The sequence below is a fragment of the Gorilla gorilla genome, chromosome 4 (assembly GCF_029281585.2).
Source record: "Gorilla gorilla gorilla isolate KB3781 chromosome 4, NHGRI_mGorGor1-v2.1_pri, whole genome shotgun sequence".
NCBI classification, from domain to species: domain Eukaryota; kingdom Metazoa; phylum Chordata; class Mammalia; order Primates; family Hominidae; genus Gorilla; species Gorilla gorilla.
The window spans coordinates 79,490,194-79,517,248 of NC_073228.2; the positions used below are offsets into that span (position 1 = coordinate 79,490,194).

At 45.3% G+C, this 27,055-nt stretch overlaps 1 protein-coding gene and 1 long non-coding RNA gene across 3 annotated transcripts in view; one reads left to right on the forward strand and one right to left on the reverse strand.

Moving 5' to 3' along the window:
- Positions 1 to 6,485: 6,485 nt before the first annotated feature.
- LOC134758546 (uncharacterized) lies at positions 6,486 to 7,255 on the reverse strand. Its single transcript, XR_010133844.1, has 2 exons — positions 7,082 to 7,255; positions 6,486 to 6,555 (listed from the first exon to the last, which is right to left on the reverse strand). It is a non-coding gene; the product is annotated as an uncharacterized lncRNA (long non-coding RNA).
- A 75-nt stretch (positions 7,256 to 7,330) lies between these two features.
- USP22 (ubiquitin specific peptidase 22) overlaps positions 7,331 to 27,055 on the forward strand; it is a 43,514-nt gene continuing 23,789 nt past the window's right edge. The window contains exons 1-2 of one of the 2 annotated variants that reach the window (XM_004042104.5): positions 7,331 to 8,085; positions 21,642 to 21,774. In XM_004042104.5, coding sequence (XP_004042152.1) covers positions 7,915 to 8,085; positions 21,642 to 21,774 — 304 coding nt within the window. In that variant the 5' untranslated portion in view covers positions 7,331 to 7,914. The remainder of the gene's footprint in view (positions 8,086 to 21,641; positions 21,775 to 27,055) is intronic. The other variant, XM_055385922.2, reaches the window with a different exon arrangement.

A 27,055-nucleotide genomic window follows, 5' to 3' on the forward strand; every position in this document is an offset into this window, starting at 1 on the left:
AGAACTTCCTTCTCTTTTTTTTTTTTTTTTTTTTGAGACGGAGTCTCGCTCTGTCACCCAGGCTGACAGATCTCGGCTCATTGCAACCTCCATCTCCCAGGTTCAAGTGATCCTCCCACCTCAGCCTCCTGAGTAGTTGGGACTACAGGTGCAAGCCACCATGCCCAGCTAAGTTTTGTATTTTTTGTTGAGTAGGGTTTTTGCTAAGTTGCTTAGGCTAGTCTCAAACTCCTGAGTTCAAGTGATCTGCCCAACTCGGCCTCCCAAATTACAGCCATGAGCCACTGCACCCGGCCCTGATTTCTTGTACGGATTTGCTGGAGAAAAATTATCTTAACTTTCTTTTATATGAAATTTAATTATTTTATCTTTATCACTGATGGATATTTTCATTACATATAGAAATAGGTGTTGACAACTTTTGTCTTTCAACACTTTCAAAATACTGTTCCACCGTTGTCTGGCACCCTCTGTTTTCCTATTTTCTTTTATTTCAATAGGTTTTTGGGGAACAGGTGGTGTTTGGTTACATGAATAAGTTCTTTAGTGGTGATTTCTGAGATTTTGGTGCAACTCTTTTTTTTTTTTTTTTTTGGAGACAGAGTCTCTCTCTGTCACCCAGGCTGGATGGAATGCAGTGGTGCGATCTTGGCTCACTGCAACCTCCTCTGCCTCCTGGGTTCAAGCTATCTCCTGCCTCAGTCTCCCAAGTAGCTGGCATTACAGGCACACACCACCATGCCTGGCTAATTTTTTTTTGTATTTTTAGTAGATACAGGGTTTCACCATATTGGCCAGGCTTGTCTTGAACTCCTGACCTCAGGCAATCCACCAGCCTCAGCCTCCTAAAGTGCTGGGATTACAGGCATGAGCCACCATGCCTGGCCCTCTTATTTTCTTGATAAGAAGAAAGTCATTGTTCCCTTTAAATAATGTCTTATTTTCCTCTGGCTTCTGTCAAAATTTGCTCTTTACTATTTGTTTTCAGCAGTTAAACTATAATGGGCTTATATGCATTTTCTTCACATTGATCCTACTTGGAATTCAACAGCATTTTAAAATCTGTAAATTTGTATCTTTCAGCAAACTTGGGAAAATTTCGGCCAGTATCCCTTCAGACATTTTTTCTCTCTCATTCTTCCACTTTTCCTTCCAGGACTTGAATTAAACATATTCTCAGCCTTTGATATTGCCCTACAGGTTTCTGAGACTTTGTTTTTTTTTCTTACAACTATTTTTTCTTTGTTCTTATGTCATTTCCATTCTGCCTTTAAGCCCATTTGGTGACGTTTTTATTGCAGATATTGATATTTCAGTTCCAGGATTTCTATTTGATTCTTTTGTATAGTTTTCATTTCACTGCTATTTTCTTTTTGTTTTTTTAGAGACAAGGTCTGGCTCTGTTGCCCAGGCTGGAATGCAGTGGTGTGATCATGGCTCACTATAGCCTGCAACTCCTGGGCTCAAGTGATCCTCCCACCTCAGCCACCCAAGTAGCTGGGATTACAGGTGTGTACCACCACACCCAGCTCTTTCTTTTTTTTTTTTTTTTTTTTTTGTAGAGACAGAGTTTCATCATGTTGCCTAGGCTGGAATTTGTTTTTTGTAGAGACAGGGTCTCACTATGTTGCCTAGGCTGGTCTTGAACTCTTGGCCTAAAGCGATCCTGCTGCCTCAGCCTCCCAGAGTGCTGGGATTACAGGTGTGAACCACTGCGCCTGGCCTTCATTGCTATTTTCCATCTTTCATTCATTTCAAACATACTTTCCTTTACCTCATTGTGCACAGTTACCATAGCTGCTTTGAATTCCTCATATGCTAATTTCGGTATCTGCCATATCTTATGGTTGATCATCTTTCTTGTTTTATTTCTTAAAAAGGGGCACATTTTCCTGTTTCCTCATATGTCAAATAATTTTGAGCTGGGCGCAGTGGCTCATGCCTGTAACCCCAGCACTTTGGGAAGCTGAGGCGGGTGGATCACCTGACGTTGGGAGTGTGATACCAGCCTGACCAACATGGAGAAACCCTGTCTCTACTAAAAAATACAAAATTAGCCAGGCGTGGTGGTGCATGCCTGTAGTCCCAGCTACTCTGAAGGCTGAGGCAGGAGAATTGCTTGAACCTGGGAGGCGGAGGTTGCAGTGAGCCAAGATCGCGCCATTGCACTCCAGCCTGGGCAACAAGAGCAAAACTCCATCTCAAAATAATAATAATAATAATAATAATAATTTTGGATCATATCCTGGACATTACTACTGTTATGTTGTTGAAAGTATGAATTTTGTTACATACCTCCAAAGACAGTTAATATTTTTTTGTTTTAGCAGGCAATTAATGGTATTTAGTGGTTTCTTGACTAGTAGCTTACATCTCCGCTCACTTCTTTTTGTTCTAGTTTGGCTGCTTGGAATTTGCCCCATAGGAGTGGTTTGGTGGTCAACTGGACCCCTTGTTGTAGTTTATGCACAGATTCTGCGGCTTCACATCTCTGAATCTCTTCTCACTTTTCAGTGGCTTTGGTTGCTCTGTACTCTGTCTTCTGCTTCTTCAGTCCAGAAATACCATGGGTTTTCTATCAGAGTTTCAGGCTTCCTGTCTAGATGCCAAGTATGTCCTGTCCTCAGTCTATAAACCATCGACATCAGGTTACTCCTATTGGGCAGGTCCCTTTTTCCATGTGTCTGCACATAACTAGGTCTGCCTGCTTTGGTTCACTCTCCAAAGCCTTTAGATATTTGTGCTTGCATTATGTCCACAGTTCATAGTTGTTATATGAGGGAGGATTGGTCTAGGATTATTACTTGACCATCTAGGAACCATAATTCCATGGGTGTTTTAATTTCTTTTAAATTTGAAAACAAAAATTTAGAAAATAACATTTTAGGCTGTGTTAGTCTCATGGATGGTGGGAAATGCCTTTTCAGGCAAAAACCTGACCAGGTCACACTCCTTTTTAAAAACTGTCTTTCGGCTGGGCGCGGTGGCTCACGCCTGTAATCCCAGCACTTTGGGAGGCCAAGGCAGGCATCCGGATCACGAGGTCAGGAGATCGAGACCATCCTGGCTAACAAGGTGAAACCCCATCTCTACTAAATATACAAAAATTAGCCGAGCATGGTGGCGGGCGCCTGTAGTCCCAGCTACTCGGGAGGCTGAGGCAGGAGAATGGTGTGAACCTGGGAGGCGGAGCTTGCAGTGAGCCTAGATTGCGCCACTGCACTCCAGCCTGGGTGACAGAGCGAGACTCCGTCTCAAAAAAACAAAACAAAACAAAACAAAAACCCTGTCTTCCATACCTAGGTAAGTCATCAAAAAACATTTCCAGATCTCCTCCACCATACCTGTCTGGGGAGGATTACGGTAAAGAGGTGTCTTGGAGTATTCCTATATTACCTAGACTTTCCTTTATCGCTGCAGTTTTATATTCCTATAACATCCCGCTAATGTTGCTGGCAATATTGCTACTAAGCACACTACATTGTGGGATTCTTTTTTTTTTTTTTAAGACACCGTCTCACTGTATCACCAAGGCTGGAGTGCAGTGGCACGATCTTGGCTCACTGCAACCTCCACCTCCCAGATTTAAGTGATCCTCCTGCCTCAGCCTCCCAAGTAGCTAGGATTACAGGCATGCACCACCACGCCTGGCTAATTTTTGTATTTTTAGTAGAGATGGGGTTTCACCATGTTGGCCATGCTGGTCTTGAACTCCTGACCTTCAGTGATCCACCCACCTTGGCCTCCCAAGGTGCTCGGATTACAGGCATGGGCCACCTGGCTTTCTTTTTTGAGACAGAGTCTTGCTCTGTCACCCAGGTTGGAGTGCAGTGGCGCAATCTTGGCTCACTGCAACCTCCACCTCCCGGGTTCAAGCGATTTTCTGAGTAGCTGGGACTACAATGCGTGCCATCACATCCAGCTAATTTTTTGTATTTTTAGTAGAGACGGGGTTTCGCCATGTTAGCCAGGATAGTCTTGATCTCCTGACCTTGTGATCCGCCCGCCTCGGCCTCCCAAAGTGCTGGGATTACAGGCGTGAGCCACCATGCCCGGCCTTTTTTTTTTTAAATTAAAAAAAAAAAAATTCTCCTCTCCCATCCTCCTGGGATTCTTGAAGCAAGAAATTGTTGTAATCATCTCAATTCCCAGCAACTATGAGATCAATAACTGCTAATGTTTCTTGAGCCCTTAATAAACAACAGGCACTTGCTAAGAGTTTTGTATGGATTATCTCATTTATTCCTTGCCATACACTTCAAGGTAAGCACAGAGCTGATATTCTCCCAATTTTAACAGATAAGTAAACAGGCTGAGAAATTTAGGCAATCCGCCCAAGATTACACAGATAGTAGGTGGCAGAGCCCTACTGTAATTTAGCAATCTGACTTGATTCTTGGATACATGAATAAATGAATATATTGAACATGTGGGCCACTGTTTTCTACATGTTGTAGAACAGTGTGTTCCCTCGTACCATGACACTTTGTCATTTCTTTTTAAGTTTTAGTGATTTTTAAATACAAAGGAATATATTAATTTTCATTGTAAGAAAACATTCAAACATTACAGATTAAGTCACATCTACCTTTTCCTTTCCAGAAGTTACTGTTATTGATGGGTGTGTTTCTTTCTTCCAGGCCTTCCATTATTTTCCTACAAACGTCAGCATATTTTCTGTAATTTTCCGCAATTTGTTTTATTCATTTATGTTTTATGACTTTTTGTACTAGTACTTACAGATCTAGTTTTTTTTTTTTCTTGTTGCCCAGGCTGGAATCACTGGCATGATCAGGGCTCATTGCAGCCTCGACCTCCTATGCTCAAACAATCCTCCCGCCTCAGCCTGCTGGGTAGCTGGGACTATATGCGTGCACCGCCACAACTGGCTTTTTTTTTTTTTTTTAATTTCTTTGTAGAGATAGGGTTTCATCACATTGCCCAAGCTGGACTTCATTCTTTTTAATAGCTGTATACTATTCCCTAGAATGGCTAGTCCATCATTTATTCAATGATTCTCCTGTTAATCGTCATTAACGTTTCCATTTGTTTCGCATTAGAAAAAAAGCACTTCATCCACACATCTTTTGGGGGCTGCTTCTCAAGAGTATATTCTGTAGTTTAAATTTTTTAAAATCACTAAGGTTGTTCTGATTATGGAACATTTAAATCACTATAATTGATTCGAGTGGACAGCACAGATATTCTTCTGTGCTTAGATGATCGTATTGATAAAAAAAAGATAATAAATATTAGGGCCTGAATGCTAAGTGCACATTTGTGAAGCCAAATCATATTTGTATAAGCCCAACAATATCAGAAAACTCCTTACATCAATATTTATAGAGATGGATCACATATTTTTGTAATTCATGACTTACTAGTTATGATTTTAGTTTTTCGTAAGCTGACATTCTTTCCTCTAACATAAACATGGTTTTCCTTAACAAGTGTTTTATTCTAGAAATGGTCTTGTTAGATTTTTCTGTAAATGTGTTTCGGGTTAATTAATTCGGCAGGGTTTTGTTTTGTTTAGAGATGGGGTCTTGCTTTGTTGCCCAGGCTAGAGTGTAGTGCCACAATCACAGCTCACTGCAGCCTTGACCTCCTGGGCTCTGCGATCCTCTTGCCGTAGTCTCTGGAGTAGCTGGGACTACTATAGGGCTACACCAGGTAATTCCGAGTACCTGCATGTAGCCAATACAGTTCCGGGAACTTGCGGCTGTAGTAGCACATAAAACACACAATATCATTACCCTCTTGGAGGCCGGGCGCAGTGGCTCACGCCTATAAGCCCAGCACTTTGGGAGGCCGAGGCTGGTGGACCACTTGCTGTCAGAAGTTCAAAACCAGCCTGACGAAACCCCATTTCTAGTAAAAGTGCCAGATCAACATGGTGAAAGCCCCTCTCTACTAAAAATACAAAAATTAGCGGCGTGGTGGCAGGCGCCTGTAATATCAGCTACTGGGGAGGCTGAGGCAGGAGAATCGCTTGAATCTGGGAGGCGGAGGTTTCAGTGAGCCGAAATTGCACCACTGTACTCCAGCCTTGGGCAACAGAGCGAGACTCTGTCTCAAAAATAAAAAATAAAAAAAAAAGATTACCCTCTCGTAATTTTTCATGCTATTAAGGGAAGAGACAATAAAAAAATAAGTAAATATTCATTACGCCAGATAGTGATAAATTCTTCGGAGAAAAACAAAGCAGGGTAAGGGAATGGAGAATTTTGGGGGGCTTGCAATTTTCATTAGGGTGGCAATTTTCCTTTTCACGGAAAAGGAGGTGTGTGATAAAGCTGGAAGGAGGTGAGCGAGCATCAGACATGGAATATAAGGATGCGGAGGGTGAGGGGGTAGGGAAAGCATTTTAGGGAGAGGGTACTGCAAGCACGAAGGCCATGAGGCAAAAACCTGTGCTCGGCAATTCGTCTTGGCCACAAAAGCTTTATCCCAGTCGTCAGTCCATTAAACCCTGTAGCTTTAAGTGTTGTGAGATCACAATCTTTATTTTTTAACTTGTGATGGTTCTGGACGGCAATTGCTGTTTCCTGCAATCTGTGGATGAATGAATGAGCAAAGCAGTTAGCAGCGGGATGAGTACAGAGGAGCAGCTCCACACCTGACACCTTATCCAAGTTCCCCCAGACCCTTGGCGCCCTGGCTCCCCCAGAACTTCGTTTGCATTCGTCTTTAAATGTCTTCTCAGTTTGCCTTGGGTCAGTTATTTGTATACCGATTAGACCTGTGCCGCCCACTGCGGTAGCAGCTAGTAGGAATTGGATGTGCTTTAAGTGTAAATACCAGATTTCCAAGACTTGCTGCAAAAACTGTAAAACATTCCACTAACGATTTTGCAATACTGCCTACATGCTGAAATAATTTGACTCTACTGGGTTAAGATATATCACTGTAACTTTCTTTTTTCATTAGAAAAATGTAGCCACTAGCAAATGTGAAGTGTCAGGCGTGTGGCGCGCAGATGCCTCTTTAAACTGGATGGCGCCGGGTTGGCCCTCACTATCCGCGGGCTCCCGACAGGAAACAGGAGGCGCCCCAGCTTGCGGCCGGGGGCAGCGCCTACCAGGCAGTTGGCAGGCAGTTCCAGCCCCGGGCCACGGCACTGCAGGGCCCGAGCCAGGTTACGGCAACCGGGGGCCCTGCAGACAGGTCCCGATTAGGGGGTGCTGTTGGGTGGGAAAGCGCAGGCCCTGGATGGAGGCCCGACCTGCGGCGCTCCAGCTCATCGCCCCGCCTCTTTGCGGCAGAGCTCAGGCCGGCGCAAACCGGTTCAGTGCTAGGACGGACGTCTCGCGCCGCCCAACCGCAACACGCCCCCGCCTCCCCAGTCCTCTGGAAGAGACAGGGAACGACTAGCCGCCAGGGTCCCGGGAGGCGGCTCTGTACCAGACGGACTCTACTGAGAGCCTATGACAATAGCCGAAGGTGCCGGGGGGGTGGCCGGCGACCAATAAAGGAAGGGGAGGGGCGGGCCCTCGTTAGCTTCCCCCCCCTACCACGCTTCCTCGGGCGCGGGTCTACCCAGAGCCTACGGGCGCGCGAGAGTGGGGGAAGGGCCTGGCGCGGGCTGGAGACTGCGCAGTGCGGTGTCGGCCGGGGAGGGGGCGGTGACGTAATCTCCGTCCGCGGCCGCGGCGCCCCGCCCCACGACGCCCTCCGCGAACCGCGAGAGCGCAGCGCAGGCGGTCCGCAGCAGCCGCAGCTCGGGGGCGGTGCCTGCCCTGCAGCCTCCCCTCGGCAATCGCGCAGCCCCATCTTTGTCCGGCCTCCGCGCTTTGTTCTCGGCGACCGTGTCTTGGCCGGCCTGGCCAGCCGCCGAGCAGCCCCCACGCCGCGCTGGCGTCGTCCTCGCCTCCCTCGCCGCCGCCCCCCGCGCGCGGCCGGGCCTTGCCCCCCATGGTGTCCCGGCCAGAGCCCGAGGGCGAGGCCATGGACGCCGAGCTGGCGGTAGCGCCGCCGGGCTGCTCGCACCTGAGCAGCTTCAAGGTGGACAACTGGAAGCAGAACCTGCGGGCCATCTACCAGTGCTTCGTGTGGAGCGGCACGGCTGAGGCCCGCAAGCGCAAGGTGCGCCCGGCAGCCCACCCCGCGGCGAGCTCGGGGCCTTCTGCCGCACCTGAGGCCGGCCGGCGGAGGGGCCCTTTTCCTGCCCTCTTCCCTTCCCCCGTTGCCTTTCCCTGTCCTTCCTCTTCCTCTCTCCTTCTGCCCTCTCTTCTCTTTCCCCTCCCCCCTCCTTTCCTTCCCCCCTCGTCTTCCCTCTTTCAACTCTCTCCCTTCCCCTGTCTCCTCATCTTCCTATCCTTCCCCTCTCCCCCTTTCCCCCATTCTTCCTTTCCCTCCCCCTCCTCTCTCTCCCCTCCCCCTCCTTTCTCTCCGCCCTCCCCCTCCCTTATCCTTCTTGGCCCGGGAGGGGCGAGTGCTTCCGGGCGGGGGGCGGTGTTCTCCGGCCCTGCTGCCTGGGGAGCCTGGGACTTCGGTGGGCGGTCCCGGGCGTTCCTGCGCGAGGTCCCTGCGGGGAACTCTCCTGGTTCTGGAGGGTTCGGGGCTGGATGGGGGTGCAGAGAAAGAAATATTTCAAAAAAATGAGTAAAGGATGGGGGGCTGTCGGGTTCTGGGCGTTGGTCTGCAGCGGTCACCCGCCGCCAGGAGCGACCTTGGACGGGAGCTGGGGCAGGAGCTTCGCGGCTGCCTCGGGGCCCGCGAGGAGCTGGAGGTGGAGGGCGGCAGGAGCTGGGGCCGGGGCGAGCCTGTGGGTGCGGAGCCGCAGCCCGGGTTTGCGTTGCGGCTGAGGAGTAGTCTTGGAAGCGCACCGTGGGCTGTGGGAGGCCTTAACCAGGAGTGAGTCCCCTAGGGGAGCCCAGTCTTGCGTCCCGCAGTTAGGCTTGCTAAGGATTTGGAAATCAAAACGTAACGTGATTCTTCTATGTGAATAAACTTTATTTTTACAGTTTCACGCGCTTTTGTAGATTACAATCCGAGATTGGGAGTTGTGAGGGCAGTTTGCACCTTGAGTGGCATTTTTTTATTTATGGGAATACCAACAGGCCCGCTGAGATTGTAGGGTATGTTAAGCAGCAACTCAAAAAAAAATTTATTTTTTTGAGACGAAGTCTCGCTTTGTACCCCAGGCTGGAGTGCAATGGCGCGATTTCGGCTCACTACAATCTCCGCCTCCCGGGTTCAGGCGATTCTCCTGCCTCAGCCTCCCGAGTAGCTGGGATTACTGGCTCCTGCTACCACGCCCGGCTAATTTTTGTATTTTTAGTAGAGACGGGGTTTCACCATGTTGGCCAGGCTGGTCTGGAACTCCTGATCTCAGGTGATCCACCCGCCTCTGCCTCCCAAAGTGTTGGGATTACAGGCATGAGCCACCGTGCCTGGCCTCAAAATTTTTTTTATCTGTAATGATATCGGGCAGCGTTATGTCTGGATGAACTAAAATCAGACATAAAACGTTTCAGGATCGGAGTTAGAGTCTTGCTAGTAGAATTGTGTGTCTTTAAGAAAAGATGGCCTGGTTTGGCGCGGTGGCTGACGCCTGTAATCCCAGGTACTCCAGAGGCTGAGGCAGGAGAATCACTTCAACCCGGGAGGCGGAGGTTGCAGTGAGCAGTGATCGCGCCACTGTACTCCAGACTGGGTGACAGAGCAAGACCCCGTCTGGAAAAAAAAAAAAAAGATGGCCTGGTTGAAGCCAGTCTTCTACAGGGAATGTGCTGTTGGCACTCTGGGTCAGTAGTGTCGGGATTGGGACGTGACGCGCCCAAGATTCGTTTCTACTTTGGATGAAGTGGGGACTGCCCCACTCTTCCTCTCTCTCCTTTTCTTTTTCCCTTCCCTCCCTCCCTCTCCCTTTCTTTCCCCCTCTGGTATTTTTTAACCAAATTGAAGGAGTCAAGTTTAAACCATCATTAACTAACTTTGCCTAATTTCCTAAAGTTAAGAATTACTTTTTTTTTTGCGCTACTTATGGCTCTGATTAATCTTTAATTTCAGATGTCAGTTGCGTAGTTTCAAAACTGTTGAGCCACATGTATGTTATTCACCAATTAGAAGTTGAACTGTAGTCGGGTAGTGAAAAATGTTTCTTTCAAAATTCAGGTGGGGGCTGCTGCAGTGCCAGTTGGCAGTGTGCCAGCAAGGAGCCCTTAAGCCCTCCATGCTTTTTCCTCTGACTGGGGGGACTTATTTACCTGTATCACTTCACGTGCGGTGTCCTCCATTTCTAGCACTCTCTAGTGGCCCAGTTAAGGAAGAGTTGGTTTGAGAAATAGTTTAACAAACCTGATGATTAACAGTTGGACGATCTGCATAGGATTTCCATCAGATCTGTAAGCTTAGGACATTTTGTTTTTTAAATTTTATTTTATTAAAAATTATTTTTTGTAGAGACAGAGTCTTGCTCTGTTACCCAGGATGGAGTGCAATGGTCTGGTCAGTGATCACTGCAGCCTCAGATTCCTGGACTCCAGCCTCTCCTGAGTAGCTTGGGACTACGGGCGTATGTCACCATGACCGGCTAATATTTGTAGAGACAGTGTCTCACTATATTGCACAGGCTGGTCTTGAACTCCTGGACTCAAGCCATCCTCCTGTCTCCCAGAGTGCTGGGATTACAGGCCAGAGCCACTGAGCACAGCCATATTTTTGGTTTTAGTAATATGAACTTGACTGTAAAAGTACTTTAAGCTGATGATTGTGCCACTGTATGCAAGCCTGGACAACAAAACCTATCTCAAAACAAACTTCAACTTGAATTATAATCTTCATAAACAAACAAAGGTACTTTTTGAGATTGACATCTCAGGTACAGTTTAAAGAAATGAATCCCTGAATGAATAGGAATTACGAGTTTTGTTATCTAAGGACAGATGGTTATGCATTTTGTACCCAAACTTTGATTCTTCTTTTAACAGGCAGAACGTGACAAAAACATGACCAGGCTTGATAAATTTCTGTCCAAAAGAAGCTTGAATTGCAGTAAAACTCTGTTTTTTGAGATGGAGTTTTCACTCTTTTTGCCCAGGCTGGAGGGCAATGGCGTGATCTCGGCTCACCACGGCCTCCCCCTCCAGGGTTTAAGTGATTCTCCCAAGTAGCTGGGATTACAGGCATGCGCCACCATGCCCGGCTAATTTTGTATTTTTCGTAGAGATGAGGTTTCTTCATGTTGGTCAGACTGGTCTCGAACTCCCGAACTCAGGTGATCCGCCCATCTTGGCCTCCCAAAGTGCTGGGATTACAGGCATGAGCCACCGCGCCTGGCCCGAATTGCCGTAAAACTCTTGTATTGCTGACTATAAAAATATTTCTGCCGGGCATGGTGGCTCATGGCCGTAATCCCAGCACTTTGGGAGGCCGAGGCGGGCAGATCACGAGGTCAGGAGATCGAGACCATCCTGGCTAACACGGTGAAACCATGTCTTTACTAAAAATACACAAAATTAGCTGGGCATGGTGGCACGCGCCTGTAATCCCAGCTACTTGTGAGGCTGGGGCAGGAGAATCGCTTGAACCAGGGAGGCGGAGGTTGCAGTGAGCCGAGATCGCACCACTGCACTCCAGCCTGGGCGACAGAGCGAGACCGTCTCAAAAAAAAGAAAAAAACTATTTCCATGATTTAGGACTGGCACGACCACAGTGGCATCTCCTTTGTGTTTTTGGTGTGTGTTAAATATAACAAATTTCTTACCATTTCAGGGTTTGTCTGTAAAGATAGGAACTGGCAGGAAGTGATTATGATTTAACATTCTACATTATATTTTGAGTATAGACACTTTGGAGAACAGGTAATGTTTTTAAAACCATTTCTCTCTTTGAATCTAAAATTTTATGGCACTGTGTCCTCAAAACACTTTTTTAAATTTTTTATTTTTTATGTATTTATTTTTTTTTGAGACAGAGTCTGTCTCTGTCACTCAGGCTGGAGTGCAGTGGTATGATCATGGCTCACTGCAGCCTCGAGTTCCTGGGGTCCAGTGATCCTCCTGCCTCAGCCTCCCAAGTAGCTGGGACTACAGGCATGCGCCACCGCACCTGGCTAATTTTTGTATTTTTGGTAGCGATGAGTTTTGCCGTGTTGCCCAGGCTGGTCTTGAACTTCTGAGCTAAGTGATCCTCTCTCCTTGGCCTCCCAAAGTGCTGGCATTACAGGCATGAGCCACCTCTCCCAGCCATCCAACAATGCCTCAGTTTGTCTTTACTGGCTCAGCCAGGTGCTGGGTTGGTGGTGAGCACATTGTAGAGAGCTCTCATTACTTGTTTTTATTTTCATAGTCTAGCTCATTTTCCTGATATGTGCTATTGTATTTATTTATTTATTAAAAAAAAATAAAAGACTGGGTCTCCCTATGTTGCCCAGGCTGGTCTTGAACTCCTGGCCTTAGGAGATTCACCTCGGCCTCCCACAGTGCTGGGATGATATGTGCTATTTTAAAAGTATACTTTAAAACTTTGTTTCTTAGAGGAATTTACTTTTTATTTTATAGTGAACTGGATCTTTCAAATCATCACAACAAAACATAATACCATTCATACTAAGTGGGCTCTAAGAGATCTAAAATGTAAACATTTTTCTGTTTAAGTTTTTAATTTTGAGGTCATTGTAGATTGACATACTGGTGTAAGAAAATAGAGTAATCCTGTATATCTTTCCCCAGTCCCCTAAGGGTAACTTCTTGCAGAAATGGAGTACAATTACCACCAGAATATTGACATTGATACAGTCTATCTTTAATATAATCCACCATCTCATTCAGATTTCCCTGCTTTTACTTCTACTCATTTGTGTTTGTGTATTTAGTTCATTAACTACACTGCATACTTTATTCAGAACTCATTGATTTTTATCTAATGTCCTTATTCTGTCTCAGAATCCCACATTACTTTGAGTCTTCACGTCCTCTTGGGCTCTTCTAGACAGTGACAGTTGCTCAGGCTGTCCTGTTTGGTGACCTTGAGAGTTTTGAGGAGTCCCGGTCATGTAGTTTGTAGAATGTCCCTCAGTTTTGGTTTTCTGATGTTTTTCTCATGATTCAGCTGTGGTTATGAGTTTTGGGAAGGAAGACCAGGGAGATGAAGTGCCCTTCTCATTCCCGTAAATTAAGGATGATGCTGTCAAGATGTCTTGGGTTGCTGGGCTTGACTGAATGGCCGAGGTCATGTTTGCCAGGTTTCTCCACTGCGGAGTGACTCTTTCCCTCCTTTATGTACTGTTTATTTTGGAAGGGAGTCACTGCATAGGTACTCTACCGGGGTGGGGAGTTCTGTTCCTCCTCCTTGAGGATGGAGTAGCTACTTAAATTATTTGGAACGTTTATGTATGGAAGATTTGCTGATCCTCACTCGTGTGTTTATTCATTTGTGTATATCAACATGGACTTGTGGATATTGAATGTATGCTTTGGGTTATCATCCAGTGCTGTGTGGTTTGTTGTGTTGCTCCCATCGTCTGGCTGTATCCACTAGGAGCTCTTTCAGCTGGTTCCGGTGTCCCTTTCACATAGCCACATTATTTTTTGTTTGTTGTTTTTGAGCACTTCCTTACTTTCTGGAACTACACGATGTTCTGGGATCACCTTATGTGTTTTCTGCCCCAGCCTTAGACTCCAGCATTTTCCAAGGATCCCTAGTTCCTTTTTTGGGAGAATGGAATTAGTTATCAAGATCTGGGCACTGGTGTGCTCATCATTACTGGGATATCCTGGCTTCTTGGCCCCCTCAAGGGACAGAGCTGGGAAACAGGTATGTATATACAAATGCGTGCATATACACGTCTGTAATTATTTTGATATATATCCATCAGCATCCCTATTAAGCTCTACATGAGTTCATGTTTATATCTCCAACTCTAATCCATTTCTATAGGGATTATTCTAGCCTTCCCCTCCAGTTTATCTGTAACTTCTCTGTCCAGCAGAGAAAATGCTGGCTCCCACTATCGACAATCTACTTACTTACCTCTTGCGCTTTGGTATACATGAAGAGAGGTTTCAGAATTGTCCTGTACTCCCTTGGGAAATGACTTGACCCCCCCCCCCCCCCTTAGAGTACAGTGCTCAGTTACAGTTCCTTTTGCTTTTAGTCTTACACTCTCTCCTCATTTCCACATTACTTAGGTACTTCCCTCCCCACCCCTCTTGGCGGAGTTGTGTCCTATATGTGTAATACAATTGGTTTCTTCTGCCTCAGCCTGCATTCCATAGGGCCTCATCAGTTATTTTTAAAATCGCATATATTAAGGTTTGCTCTTTGTGCTTTAAAGCTCAGTGGATTTTGACAGAGACATCCATAACTACAGTACTGTACAGAACAGTTGCACTGCCCCAAGAAATGCCTGTGCTTCACCTTCTAACGCTCCACAACCACTGGTCTCGTCTCCATCGGAGGTTTTTCCCTTTCCAGAATGTCATATCATTGGGTTCATACAGTCTGTAGCCTTTTCATACTGGCTTCTTTTGTCTAGCAATATCCATTGTATCCATTGGATTGAAAGTTCATTCCTTTTTTTTTTTTTTTTTTTTTTGAGACGGAGTCTTGCTCTGTCGCCCAGGCTGGAGTGCAGTGGTGCGATCTCGGCTCACTGCAAGCTCCGCCTCCCGGGTTCACGCCATTCTCTTGCCTCAGCCTCCCGAGTAACTGGGACTACAGGTGCGTGCCACCACGCCCGGCTAATTTTTTTGTATTTTTAGTAGAGACTAGGTTTCACTGTGTTAGCCAGGATGGTCTCGATCTCCTGACCTTGTGATCTGTCTGCCTCAGCCTCCCAAAGTGCTGGGATTACAGGCGTGAGCCACCGCGCCCAGCCGAAAGTTCATTCCTTTTTCTTTTAATGGTATTTGTCATGTGGCTATACTGGTAAGTCGTTTAAGTTTCTTAATCTGTAGGTTCTCTCTTCATTCCTTTCTTACAGTTTTTTGCTTCTACTTTATCTGTTGAAAAACTTGGGCCTTTTGACTTGTTGACTTCCCTATAGTCTGGATTTTGCTGTTTGCATACTCAACAGTGGAAGTTCAAAGTGTTGTGTTTTTGTTTTTTTTTTTTGTCCTATTTCCTACAAAACGGTAGCAGGGTCTCCTATCAAGGCTTTTCCTGTATTTAGCACACAGACTTGATCACCTCGGTATTAAGCGGATGGAAGCTTAGATAGGAAGTAAACTCAGTTTTCAAGGATTAAAATGACCCGCCTAATACATACGTGAGTCTTTTTCTTGCCTCTTGTTTTATGTTGGCCAGTACCTGTAGCAGAGGGTGCTGAAGAGTAGAAATTGAGATAGAATTGAGTGTGAGTTTTATTATCATATGTTAGCAGCTCTGGTAAGAAACTCAGAGAATTAAGTGAGAATGATAGATTAAAATGAGGCTTTAGGATAATGTGATTGCTCCCCATACATGTGTAATTGACAGTTGTGTGAGGTGAGCTCAATTTAAAGGAAGACTAGCCTAAGCTGGTCAGTACCAGGAGGATTTTGCCCCAGTTTGCTTCCGTCCAAGTGTGTATCCCTCAGCACAGCATCTCTTGGGCTTCCGCATTTCCTGTTTATGATAATAGAGTACTCACCCCCATCCTTGAGGGATACATTCCAAGACCTCCGGTAGTTGCCTGAAACCACAGATAATACTGAACCCCATTTGTATTAACGTGCAAACTTTTTTCCTTCATAATTTCATGGATAGATGTCTTCTTACTGTAGATCTTAGCAACCTCGTTATTTGATATTGTTTTCTTATTAAGAATTTTTACTTTTTCACGTAAAAGAAGCCCTTTATGGCTTTTCTTTGGCATATCCAAATTGCAGCATCAGTACTCTTGAGCTTTGGGGCCATATTAAGCCAAATAAAAGTGGCTTGTGTTCACTTTTATCCGTGATCACATCCGCAACAGTTGATGTGATCAGCAAGACAGCTACCAAGTGACTTAACGGGCAGGTGGCCTAGATGGCACGGAGAAGCTGGACAAAGGGATGGTCATGGGACAGAGCGGGATGTCACTCAGTTTCATCATGTTTCTCAGAACGGCGGGCAGTTTAAAGCTTATGAATTGTTTATTTCTGGCATTTCCATGTTACTATTTTCAGACTGAGGTTGACTGTGGGTAACTGAAACCACAGCATGCGGAACTGTAGGTAAGGGAGGACTGCTGTGATATTTTATATTTCATATGTAATTTCCTTCTGGTTTTGGTACTTGGGATACACTTTTTAGGTAGGCCTGGCAAGTAAGTCTCCTGACCTGTCCAAGGACATCACCGGCAACTGCCTTGAAATGAGGTCAGTCTGAGGTCTTGCCTTTGCTGAATGAAATTACCCCTTCTGTAAATTGAAAGGTCTGGAGTCGCTGTACCCTTAGATTGATTTTGGCTCCGAGATTGAGGGGCCCGAGTCTGGAAGCTGAGGTTTTTGAGGTTGGGGAACTTAATTTGAGAAGATTATCTAATTTTGGCAAAGTCTTTAGCTTTGTAGTGCCAAATTTTTTTTTTCATATAAAGGATAGAATATTTAGGCTGGGCACCGTGGCTCATGCCTGTAATCCTAGCACTTTGGGAGGCTGAGGTGGGTGGATCACTTGAGGTCAGTAGTTCAAGACCATCCTGGCCAACATGGTGAAACCTCATCTCTACTAAAATACAAGAAGTTAGCCGAGCATGGTGGCACGCGCCCGTAGTCCCAGATACTCGGGAGGCTGAGGCAGGGGAATCACTTGAACCCGGGAGGCGGAGGTTGCAGTTAGCCGAGATTACGCCACTGCACTCCAGCCTGGTGACAGAGCAAGACTCCTTCTCAAAAAAAAAAAAAAAAATGTATACCTGTCCCTTCACTTATGTCAGTGTTTGAGTCCTTGAAAAAGTCACTGAAGAGAATGCACAAGAATTAAACTTACCTTCTTAAGATGCTCAGGTTTTAGACCAGTAGGAAGTCATGGGTACTGTGTGAAAAGTGCACTAGCTCTTAAGGTGGTGTGTCATGTTTGCACACTTTTAAAAGCTGGACTCAAAATTCAGTGTACTGTTGAGTCATCCCATAGGGTAAGTCTGGTTGACTACAAGGGCTCTGGCCCTCTTGCTCCTCCACATCCTTCTTGGGGTGGGAGGTAGTGTGAGTAAGGAGATAAGAGGACAGGATATTCAGAGGAATATTCTTCATATCGGGACCGAATTAATGAATTTGGCAGGGTGTTTCTGTACTGCATAAGATCAACAACAATTAAATAATTGATCCTCTTCTAATTCCTGTCACATACAAATCCTAGTTATGTTTCAGGATTTACTTGCAGTCTACTGAATCTACTTGAATTAATTTATAGGAGAAAGGGATTTAATTCAGAAATCATTGCAAGGGCTATGGAGTAGTAGATTCTAGGTTGACTTTCTAGGAAAACCCGCCAGCCTGGGGAATCCTGCCTCTGCAGGAGCCACCACACCAGAAAGTGGTGTGCTGGGCTGCTTAAACAGTGCCACCCCTCCAGGGTCCATGTCAGCCTGTGGATGCCCCCACTGGGCCTCTCTCCTTAGCTTACTCACCAACCCCATCGTCTGCAAATGTGTCTCAAGATATGTTTGGAACATGAGCTGCAAGGGTGCCTGGGGAATGCATTTTCAACTTTTTTTTTTTTTTTTTTTTTTTGAAACAGGGTCTGGTTCTGTTGCTCAGGCTAGAGGGCAGTGGTGCGATCTTGGCTCACTGCAGCCTTGACCTCCTGGGCTCAAACCATCCTGAGTAACTGGGACTACAGGTGTGTGCCACCATGCCCAGCTAATTTTTGCATTTTTTGTAGAGATGAGGTTTCACCATTTGGCCCAGGCTGGTCTTGAACTCCTGGCCTCAAGCTGTCCTCCCACCTCGGCCTCCCAAAGTGCTGCATTCCTGGCGTGAGCCAACACGCCTGGCTGTGTTTTCTACTTTACAGTGCTGTGAAAGGAGATAGAATAAAAATGAACGTGAACCCCATGTGAGTGACCCGGGCCTGCTGTAACAAACCATCACAAACCGATTAACTTAGAACAACAGAAATTTCATCTCAGATTATGAGACTGGACGTCCAAAATAAAGTGTTTGCAGGGTAGCCACTCCAGAGGCTATTCCTGGCCTCCTCCAGACACTGGAAGACGTGTGCTACCTTACTCCTGTGTCTGCCTCTGTTACATTTAAATCTGATACAATATTATCAATGGACGTGCTGTTCTACAATGTAGATTGGGGAAAAATAATAATACAGTGTTGGCATTGTTTAACAACAGGACACATTCTGAGAAATGCATTGTTAGGCGATTTTGTCTTTGTGTGAACATCATGGAGTGACAACACAAAGCTAGATGGTACAGCCTGCTGCACACCCAGGCTGTGTGAGATGGAGCCTGTTGCTCCTAGGCAGCAAACCTGTACAGCATGTATCGTACTGAACACTGTAGGCAGTTGAAAGACGATTGTAAGCATTTGTGTATCTATAGCTAAACATAGAGAAGGTTACAGTAAAAATATGATACTATAATCTTCTGGGACCGCCATTGTACATGCAGCCTGTCATTCACTGAAACATTGCTATGTGGTGCGTGACTATACCAGACATAAGATTGAGGTTTTATCAGTATGTCAGAGACAGCTGTTTTCTGTATTTAGCGCCAGTTGTCTTGGTTGGCTGCTTGAATAATGTTGGAGAAGCTGTCTCTTAGCTGTGTTGGCTCCATAAGGCCTGTAAAATGTGTCTTCCCTGGTGATTGGTAAACCCGTGCAGGGGAGCATCCTAGGTTGTGTAGTAGAGATAGACCATAATGGAGTGTGTAGCACAGTCCTAGGTTGTGTAGTAGAGATAGACTATAATGGAGTGTGTAACACAGTCCTAGGTTGTGTAGTAGAGAGAGACTATAATGGAGTGTGTAGCACAGCAGGAGCTTGTTGTGTTTAGTTGTTTTGTTCAGTGTTACGTTTCTGAGATTCATCCACGCTGCTGAGTATATCATAAGTTCCTTTTCATTGCTGTGTACTTTACTCAATTAACTGTAGTATAGTTTATTCTTTTTACAAGTCATGAACATTTTTTTCAGCTCTGGGGTGTTGCAAGTAATAATGCTACAAAAGTCCTTGTACGTGTCTTTGGTTGCATATAAACCTATGAATTGAATCGTTAGGCTGTAGGGTACATATGTTTAATTTAATAGTTGTCTTCTATCCATTTATTTGGAAAATAAGAAACCTACAACAAATAGCAAGAATGCTAAAATGAATATTATATACATTTATATGGATTCATCAATTGTTAGCTTCTTGCTAACTGGTTTTATGTCTGTACCTTTTTCTGAATCATCTGAGGGCTGATTGTAGACATCATGGTAGTTTACCTCCTAAGAACTGGGACAGTCTCCTACATAAGCGCAATACAGTTATCACACTCAGTTTAATTTTTCAAATAGTACTATCTAACATATATTGTCCAACTTTAAATACCTGAATTGTTCCAATAATATCCTTTATGCCTTTAAAAATTGGCATATAGGATTCAATCCAAGATCATGGATTGCATTTGATTTCATGTGTCTTTAGATTTGGTTCATCTAGAAATTCCTAGCCTATTTTTCTTTCATTACATTAATGTTTTTGAAGAGCTCAGGTCAGTCATTTTGCAGAAGTCCTTCAATTTGGACATACCTCCCTACTTCTCAGGAGCAGGTTCCAGATGGGTCGTGTTGGTCTGAGTATGCCACAGGCGCCGCCATGTTGTTCTCTGCACTTGCCTGCTCCGTGGTGGGGATAAGTTTGGTTAGGGTGGCGTTGGCCAGAGTTCTTTGTTGTAGAGGTAATCTTTTCCCGTTTAATTGACTGAAGTAGTCTCTGGAGTGATACTCTGAAGCTGTATATATCTATTGCCTCAATACACAAGTACACGTGTGCATGCATACATACATACATACATCCATACATACACCCATACATACACAAGCGGCCTGAGTTCCACCTCTGTGGGTTCAACCAACCACAAATCAAAGATATTTGGGGGAAAAAAGGGATAGGTGCATCAGTACTGAACATGTACAGACTTTTTCTCATGTCATTATTCCTGAAACAGTACACTATAACCACTGTTTGCATAGCATCTACTTTGTATTAGGTATTGTAAGTAATCTAGAGATGATTGAAAGTTTATGGGAGGATGTGCATAGGTTATTTGCAAGTACATTTTGTATCAGGGACTTGAGTATCCATGGAGTTTGGTACCTGAGGGGATCCTGGAATCAATTCCTAGATACCGAGGGACAATTGTATATGTAACTTAATATATTTTTTTAATCCAGGTGAAAGTCACATAATACAGTTAACTGTTTTAGAGGAATCATTCAGCAACATTTCGTGGTTTACGCTGCTGTGCAGTCACTGCCTTACCTCTATCAAATTTGAAAATGTTTTTATCTGTTCCTTGTTCTCCCTGTCCCCAGCCCCTGGCAACGTCCTGAGTTGTGTTGGTGGATTTATCTATCCTGAGTATTTCATGTAAATAGACTCATAGAATACGTGACCCTTTGTTTCTGGCTTCCTTCACTTAGCATGATATTTTCAAGGCTAGTCTGCATTGTAGCATGTGTCAGTACTTTACTCCTTTCTGTGGTGGAGTAATTAATATTCCATTGTGTATATGCTACAGTTTGTTCATCCACTCATCTGTTGATGAATATATGGACCTTTTCTACTATTTTCACAGTTGTGAATGACACAATATTTTTTTACCCAATGGTTCTAGCATCTACTGATGATTCTTGCCTGAATCAGTTATTACTATGATAAGCATAAAATGAAGATCTTGTATTTTTGTCTTTTTACGATATTTATTAGATGGAATTCTCCTGCGAAGAAGACTTTGTGTTTGTATAGTATTAATTTCTTTTTTAAAGAATCTGATGGGTACATAGTAGGTGTATATGTTTATCAATCTGGACTTACGGATTCTTTTAAAACTCAGTATAAATAATTCCTCTTACTCATTTCTGTGCTCGAATTGTGCAACTATTGCCAGTGGCGGCTGTCCCTGTTCACACGTCCCGTTAGTATTGTGAGTCAGTGGCACTCCTGGGTGGTTGGGAGTGTAAGGGTTGTTTAGCACTGTGCTGATCATTGCCGTGATTAACATTTCAGGTTTGTGAGGTCTGTTTCTTGATAATGCCCTGCTCCTTTTTCTTTCTTCTGTACATTGCTTTGATTCATGTCTCCCTCCCTTTTTCTTGTTGCTTCTAAATTTGCCGTGGTCCTGGAACCTGGATTTGCAAATCTGAAATGATGTCCAGGTTAAGGGTGACTAGGTGTGAGTTGCTGGCCTACAGTGGGGATGGGAGCTGGGCTTGGGGTGCCCATCAGGATCAGGAGGAGGAGGTCGGGGAACATCCCCGTAGCTTACAGGGTTTTGGCAGTTGAAGTTGTGGACTGAGTTTTCCTATGGGGAGCTAGTTTTCATCTGAATGAAGTCCTGTTTAGGGGAACTGAAAGGATTAAACTGATCCTCTAGAGTGGTAAGCCTTGAAGATGGAATTCCCTGTCCTTTCTTCCAGTAGCTGTCTCAGGGGGATGCTTTGCTTGACTGTTTCCTCTGAGCACCCCTGTCTTATGACACAGCGTTCACTCCTCCTCTTCTCTGAATTTCAGGCCAAGTCCTGTATCTGCCATGTCTGTGGCGTCCACCTCAACAGGCTGCATTCCTGCCTCTACTGTGTCTTCTTCGGCTGTTTCACAAAGAAGCATATTCACGAGCATGCGAAGGCGAAACGGCACAACCTGGGTGAGGCGAGCTTCTGGGATGGGGGGATAGTTGTGGCCCCCAAATTGCTACTCTTTGATTTTTTGATTTGCAGTTCCACTCTTCGAAAAGTCCACTTTGTCATTTTTCTCAAGTAATGCGTGCCCCTCACTGGTGACACTTGGCAAGGGAAGTGAAAGGGACAAGCTGAGCTCAGCTGAATTGCGTCCTCAGTTTGCCTTAGCATCCGATGGTTCTGAGTGAATGGCCTGCTGTCTTATGTCCAGCTGACTTCCTGTGAAAAGTTACACTGTCCCTGCTAATGAAACCCTTTGAAACACATAGTTAAGAATCACCTTAGGCAAACATTTATAAAGAAAGAGCTCCATGCAATATGAGGTCGCTGAGGCTGGCGTGGGGTTGGGTGTGCATAGGTGATTTTATGGCCTTCAGCAATGGGTTTCATTGCTTCCAGTCACACAGTTCTTGAAAAGGCTCCCTTAGCACTGTGTGTGGCCTCAAGATTAATTTACCTTTCACAGCCTTACAAAATCAAACTCATTCTACATTCTAGAAGTTACATAAAACTCAGTTTTGCTCTTGGCTTTTTCTTTTTTTTGAGATGGAGTCTCGTGCTGTCACCCAGGGTGGAGTGCGGTGGTGTGATCTTGGCTCACTGCAACCTCTGCCTCCTGGGTTCAAGCAGTTCTCCTGCCTCAGCCTCCCATGTTACAGATTACAGGTGCCTGCTACCACACCTGGCTAATTTTTGTATTTTTAGTAGAGATGGGGTTTCACTACGTTGGCCAGGTTGGTCTCAAAACTCCTGACCTCACGTGATCCTCCTGCCTCGGCCTCCCAAAGTGCAGGGATTACAGGCATGAACCATTGTGCCCAGCCTTGGCTTTGTTTTCTGACTTCGTGCATTAATTATTTCTTCTACACAATAGTGTTTTTCTTGGAATGCTCATGGAGTTGGCAGGATATCCTTCAGAACAGCATTTTCAAGGGGTCCAAGCCAGAGACCTGTTTTAGGGAATAGTTCATGTGAGCCTAGCAATTCCAGGTAAAGATATTTTTAGGCTTTCCCGCCCTGAAGTTCTGTAATTTGATGCTCTTTTAAAAACATTAGCCTAGAAAGACCTATTGGAAACAACATGCGAGTCCATAAAGTCACCGCACCCACGTCCCTTACAGCTCTCTACAAGGAGTACTCATAGTAAAGGATAAGACCCACGGCTTTAACTGAGGCTGACGACACAGAAAGTGTGTCTGTTTTTTTTTTTTTTTTTTTTTTTTGGAGACAGGGTCTCGCTTTGTCTGGAGTCCAGGCTGGAGTGCAATGGCGCAGTCATGGCTCCCTGCGGCCTTGACCTCCTGGGCTCAGGAGATCCTTCTGCCTCAGCCTCTCGTTGGGACCACAGGCACACACCACGACACCTGGAATCCCAGCACTTTGGGAGGCCGAGTGACTTCCTGTGTTGAAAAATTTTTTGTAGGCTGGGCGTGGTGGCTCATGTCTGTAATCCCAGCACTGTGGGAGATCAAGGTGGGCAGACGATGAGGTCAGGAGATCGAGACCATCCCGGCCAACATGGTGAAACCCCATCTCTACTAAAAATAACAAAAAAATTAGCTGGGTGCTGTGGCGCACGCCTGCAGTCCCAGCTACTCGGGAGGCTGAGGCAGGAGAATCGCTTGAACCCAGGAGGCGGAGGTTGCAGTGAGCTGAGATCGCACCACTGCACTCCAGGCTGGACAACACAGCGAGAATCGGTCTCAAAAAAAAAAAAAAATTGTGGAGACAGGGTCTCACTATGTTGCCTAGGCTAGTCTTGAACTCCTGGGCTCAAGTGATCCTTCGGCTGTGGCCTCCCAAAGTGCTGGGATTATAGGAGTGAGCCACCATGCCTGGACACAGTGTGTCTGATTTTTCTTTTCCTACTAATTTTTTTTTTAAGGAAGTGAGATGAGGGAGGAGCGGTGTGGCTTGCACCTGTAATCCCAGCACTTTGGGAGGCTGAGGTTGGCAGATTACCTGAGCTCAGGAGCTCAAGACTAGTCTGGAAAACATGGTGAAATCCTGTCTCTATAAAAAATTTAAAAATTAGCAGGGCGTGGTGGTGTGTGCCTGTGGTCCCAGCTACTCACTCAGGAGGTGGGAGGATCTCTTGAGCCTGGGAGGTCAAGGCTGTGGTGAGCTGTCATCAAGCCGTTGCACTCCAACCTAGGTGATAGAGCAAGACTCAAAAAAATAAAGTAAAAAAGAAGTGAGACGATTTAAGGCAAAACATACCTGTATCTTCTATGATGTGTTCATGATCCAGCTGTTTTCTTATGGACATCTGGAAGCTGTCACCTCAATATCATGCTGTGCAATGGCACGGTCTCAGCTCACTGCAACCTCCGCCTCTCAGGTTCAAACAATTCTCCTGCCTCAGCCACCCGAGTAGCTGGGCTTACAGACGCACACCAACATGCCCAGCTAATTTTTGTATTTTTGTAGAGATGGGGTTTCACCATGTTGGCCAGGCTGGTCTTGAACTCCTGACCTCAGGTGATCGCCTGCCTCGGCCTCCCAAAGTGCTGGGATTACAGGCATGAGCCACCGCGCCCGGCCCTATTAACCATTTTTAAGTCTACAAGTCGGTGACATTTAGCGCATTTACAATGTTGTGTGTCCTCCACCTCTCTAGTTCAAAACTTTTTTGCACCACAGAGGAATGCGTCGTTAACAGATCACTGCCTGTTGCTCTCTCTCCTGTCCCTTGGTGACTTGAATCTACTTTATGTCTCTGTGGGTTCTCCTTTCCTGGATATTTCATATGTGTGGAATCATATAACATATGGCCCTTCGTGTCTGGCTTCTTTCCGCAAGCATGCATTTGTGATTCATCTGAGTTGCATTACAGATTAGTATTTCATTCCTTTGTATGGCTCAGTCATGTTCCATTGTGTATGTAGACCACATTCTTCATCTGTTCATCTGATGGACGTGTGGGTTGTTCCCACTGTCTTGGTGCTTAGGAATAGTGGCACTGTGGACATTGTGTGTAATTCTAGGGGGACATGTTTTCATTTCTCTTGGATGTGTACCCAGAAGTGAGCTGGCAGGGTCATCAGGTCATTCTGCTTAACTTATGTGAAACACCATCTTTTTTTTGTGGCTGCACCATTTTAATTCTCACCAGTGATGGGACAAGCTTTCCAGTTTGTTCACATCCTTGCCAACACTTTTATTTTTTAATACCCATAATAGTGTGAAATGGTATCTCATTGTGGCTTTGATTTTCATTTTCTTAATGACCAGTGATGTTGAACATTTGTTTGTGTGCTTGTTGGGCCATTTGTATATGTTTGGAGAAATATCAGTTCATGTCCATTGCTTTTTTAAAATTGGGTTGTTTGGTTTTTGTTGTTGTTCTTTATATGTACACATGCACAGTATACAGTGTGTGCGTGTGTTGGGGTGTGTGTGTGTATTCTGGATACTGGACTCTGAGCAGATGTATGATTTGCAAATGTTTTCTCCCATTTTGTAGGTTCTTTTTAGTTTGATGGTGTCCTTTGAAGCACAGGATCAGATGTTTTTAATTCTGATGAAGTCCAGTTTCTTTTTTCTTTTCAAGACACTATCTCCCTCTGTCACCCAGGCTGGAGTGCAGTGGCACAATCACAGCTCACTGCAGCCTCAACCTCCCAAGCTGAAGTGATCCTCCCAACCTCAGCCTCCTGAGTGGCTGGGACCACAGGTACGCGCCACCACGCTTGGCTGATTTTTTGTATTTTGTGTAGAGATGGGGTTTTACCATGTTTCCAAGGCTTATCTTGAACTCTGGGCTCAAGTGATCCTCCCATCTCTGCCTCCCAAAGTGCTGGGATTCCAGGTGTGAGCTGCTGCCGCCCAGCCTGGTTTTATTTTTTCTTTTGTTGCTGATGGTTTTGGTGTCAGATCTAAGAATCCCTTACCAAATCCGAGGTCATGAAGACTTGCCCTTAAGTTTTCTTCTACGAGTTTTATACTTTTGGTTCTCATATTTAGGTCTCTGATCCATTCGAGTTAATTTTTGTATACAGTATGAGGTAAGGATTTGTAGGTGAATATTCAGTTGTCCCAGCAGCATTTGTTAAAGAGATACCCTATTCCCTCAAATGGTCCTGATGCCTTGTGGATGTCAGTTGGTTTTATGCAGTGGGAGCGTTGCAGTGTGAAGGCGTCTTAAAGAAGGCCTAAATCTAGAAGGATTTACATAGGCACTGGAATGGTGATCCGTCTTCCCAGGCTAGAGTTTTTGTTGTCAGCTACACGTGTGGGCTGTTTTTCATGGGATGTCTCGGACTTACTGTAAATTCTCATCACCCTTATTGTAAACTTGTCTCTGTCAGGATTTCTCTGTGACGTCCATGTGCTGGGGCTGTACTGCTGATGATCAGGAAGTGGCAAAGGGTTGATGGCTGAGCTCTGCGACAGCTCCCACCAGGATTTTAACATCGTTGTTGGCATTTTGTGAATTTTTTGAGTAGGGCAGAAGGTAGCCCTGGGAATCTTAAACTGCTGTTTTGAGTTTCAACAGATCTGCTTTGGAAGACTTCAAAGATTTACCACAATATAAGTCGTAGTAGCTTAAGACATGAAATAGAATAAAACTGTGGTGTTCCAAGACTTCCCTGTTTATCCAGGGACGCACTTAAGTTATATACTAACCTAATCATCACACAGCTCTGGGAAACACTAGTACCGTTGCTATCAGCATCTTACCGCAGGGGAAACTGAGGCTCAGAGGCGTGGAGTAATTGATGAAAGGTGCACAGCTGGCAGGTGGCATAGTGAGGGCTGGTGCCAGTTACTCTCAATCCATGCTCTTTCCTCTGTGCTTTGCTGCCTCCCGGGTGTCTGACATCGCGTGGATTTAAGCCCCACTCTCCCAATTTTTTTTTTTTTTGAGACAGAGTCTGGCACTCTCGCCCAGGCTGGAGTGCAGTGGTGCAGTCTTGGCTCACTGCAGCCTCTGCCTTCCGGGCTCAAGCCATCCTTCCACCTAAGCCTCCTGAGTCGCTGGGACCGTAGACACGCACCACCACACCCGGCTAATTTTTGTAGAGATGGGGGTCCACCATGTTGCCTAGGCTGGTCCTAGAACTCCTGAGCTCAAGTGATCCACTCACCTCAGCTTCCCAAAGTGCTGGGATTACAGGTGTGAGCCACCACGCCGGGTTTCTCCCAGTTTTTTAAAAAATATTTTAACTTTTATTTTAGTTTCAACGGTACATGTGCAGGTTTGTTATATAAACGTATTATTCAGGGGTTTGGTGTACAGTTTAT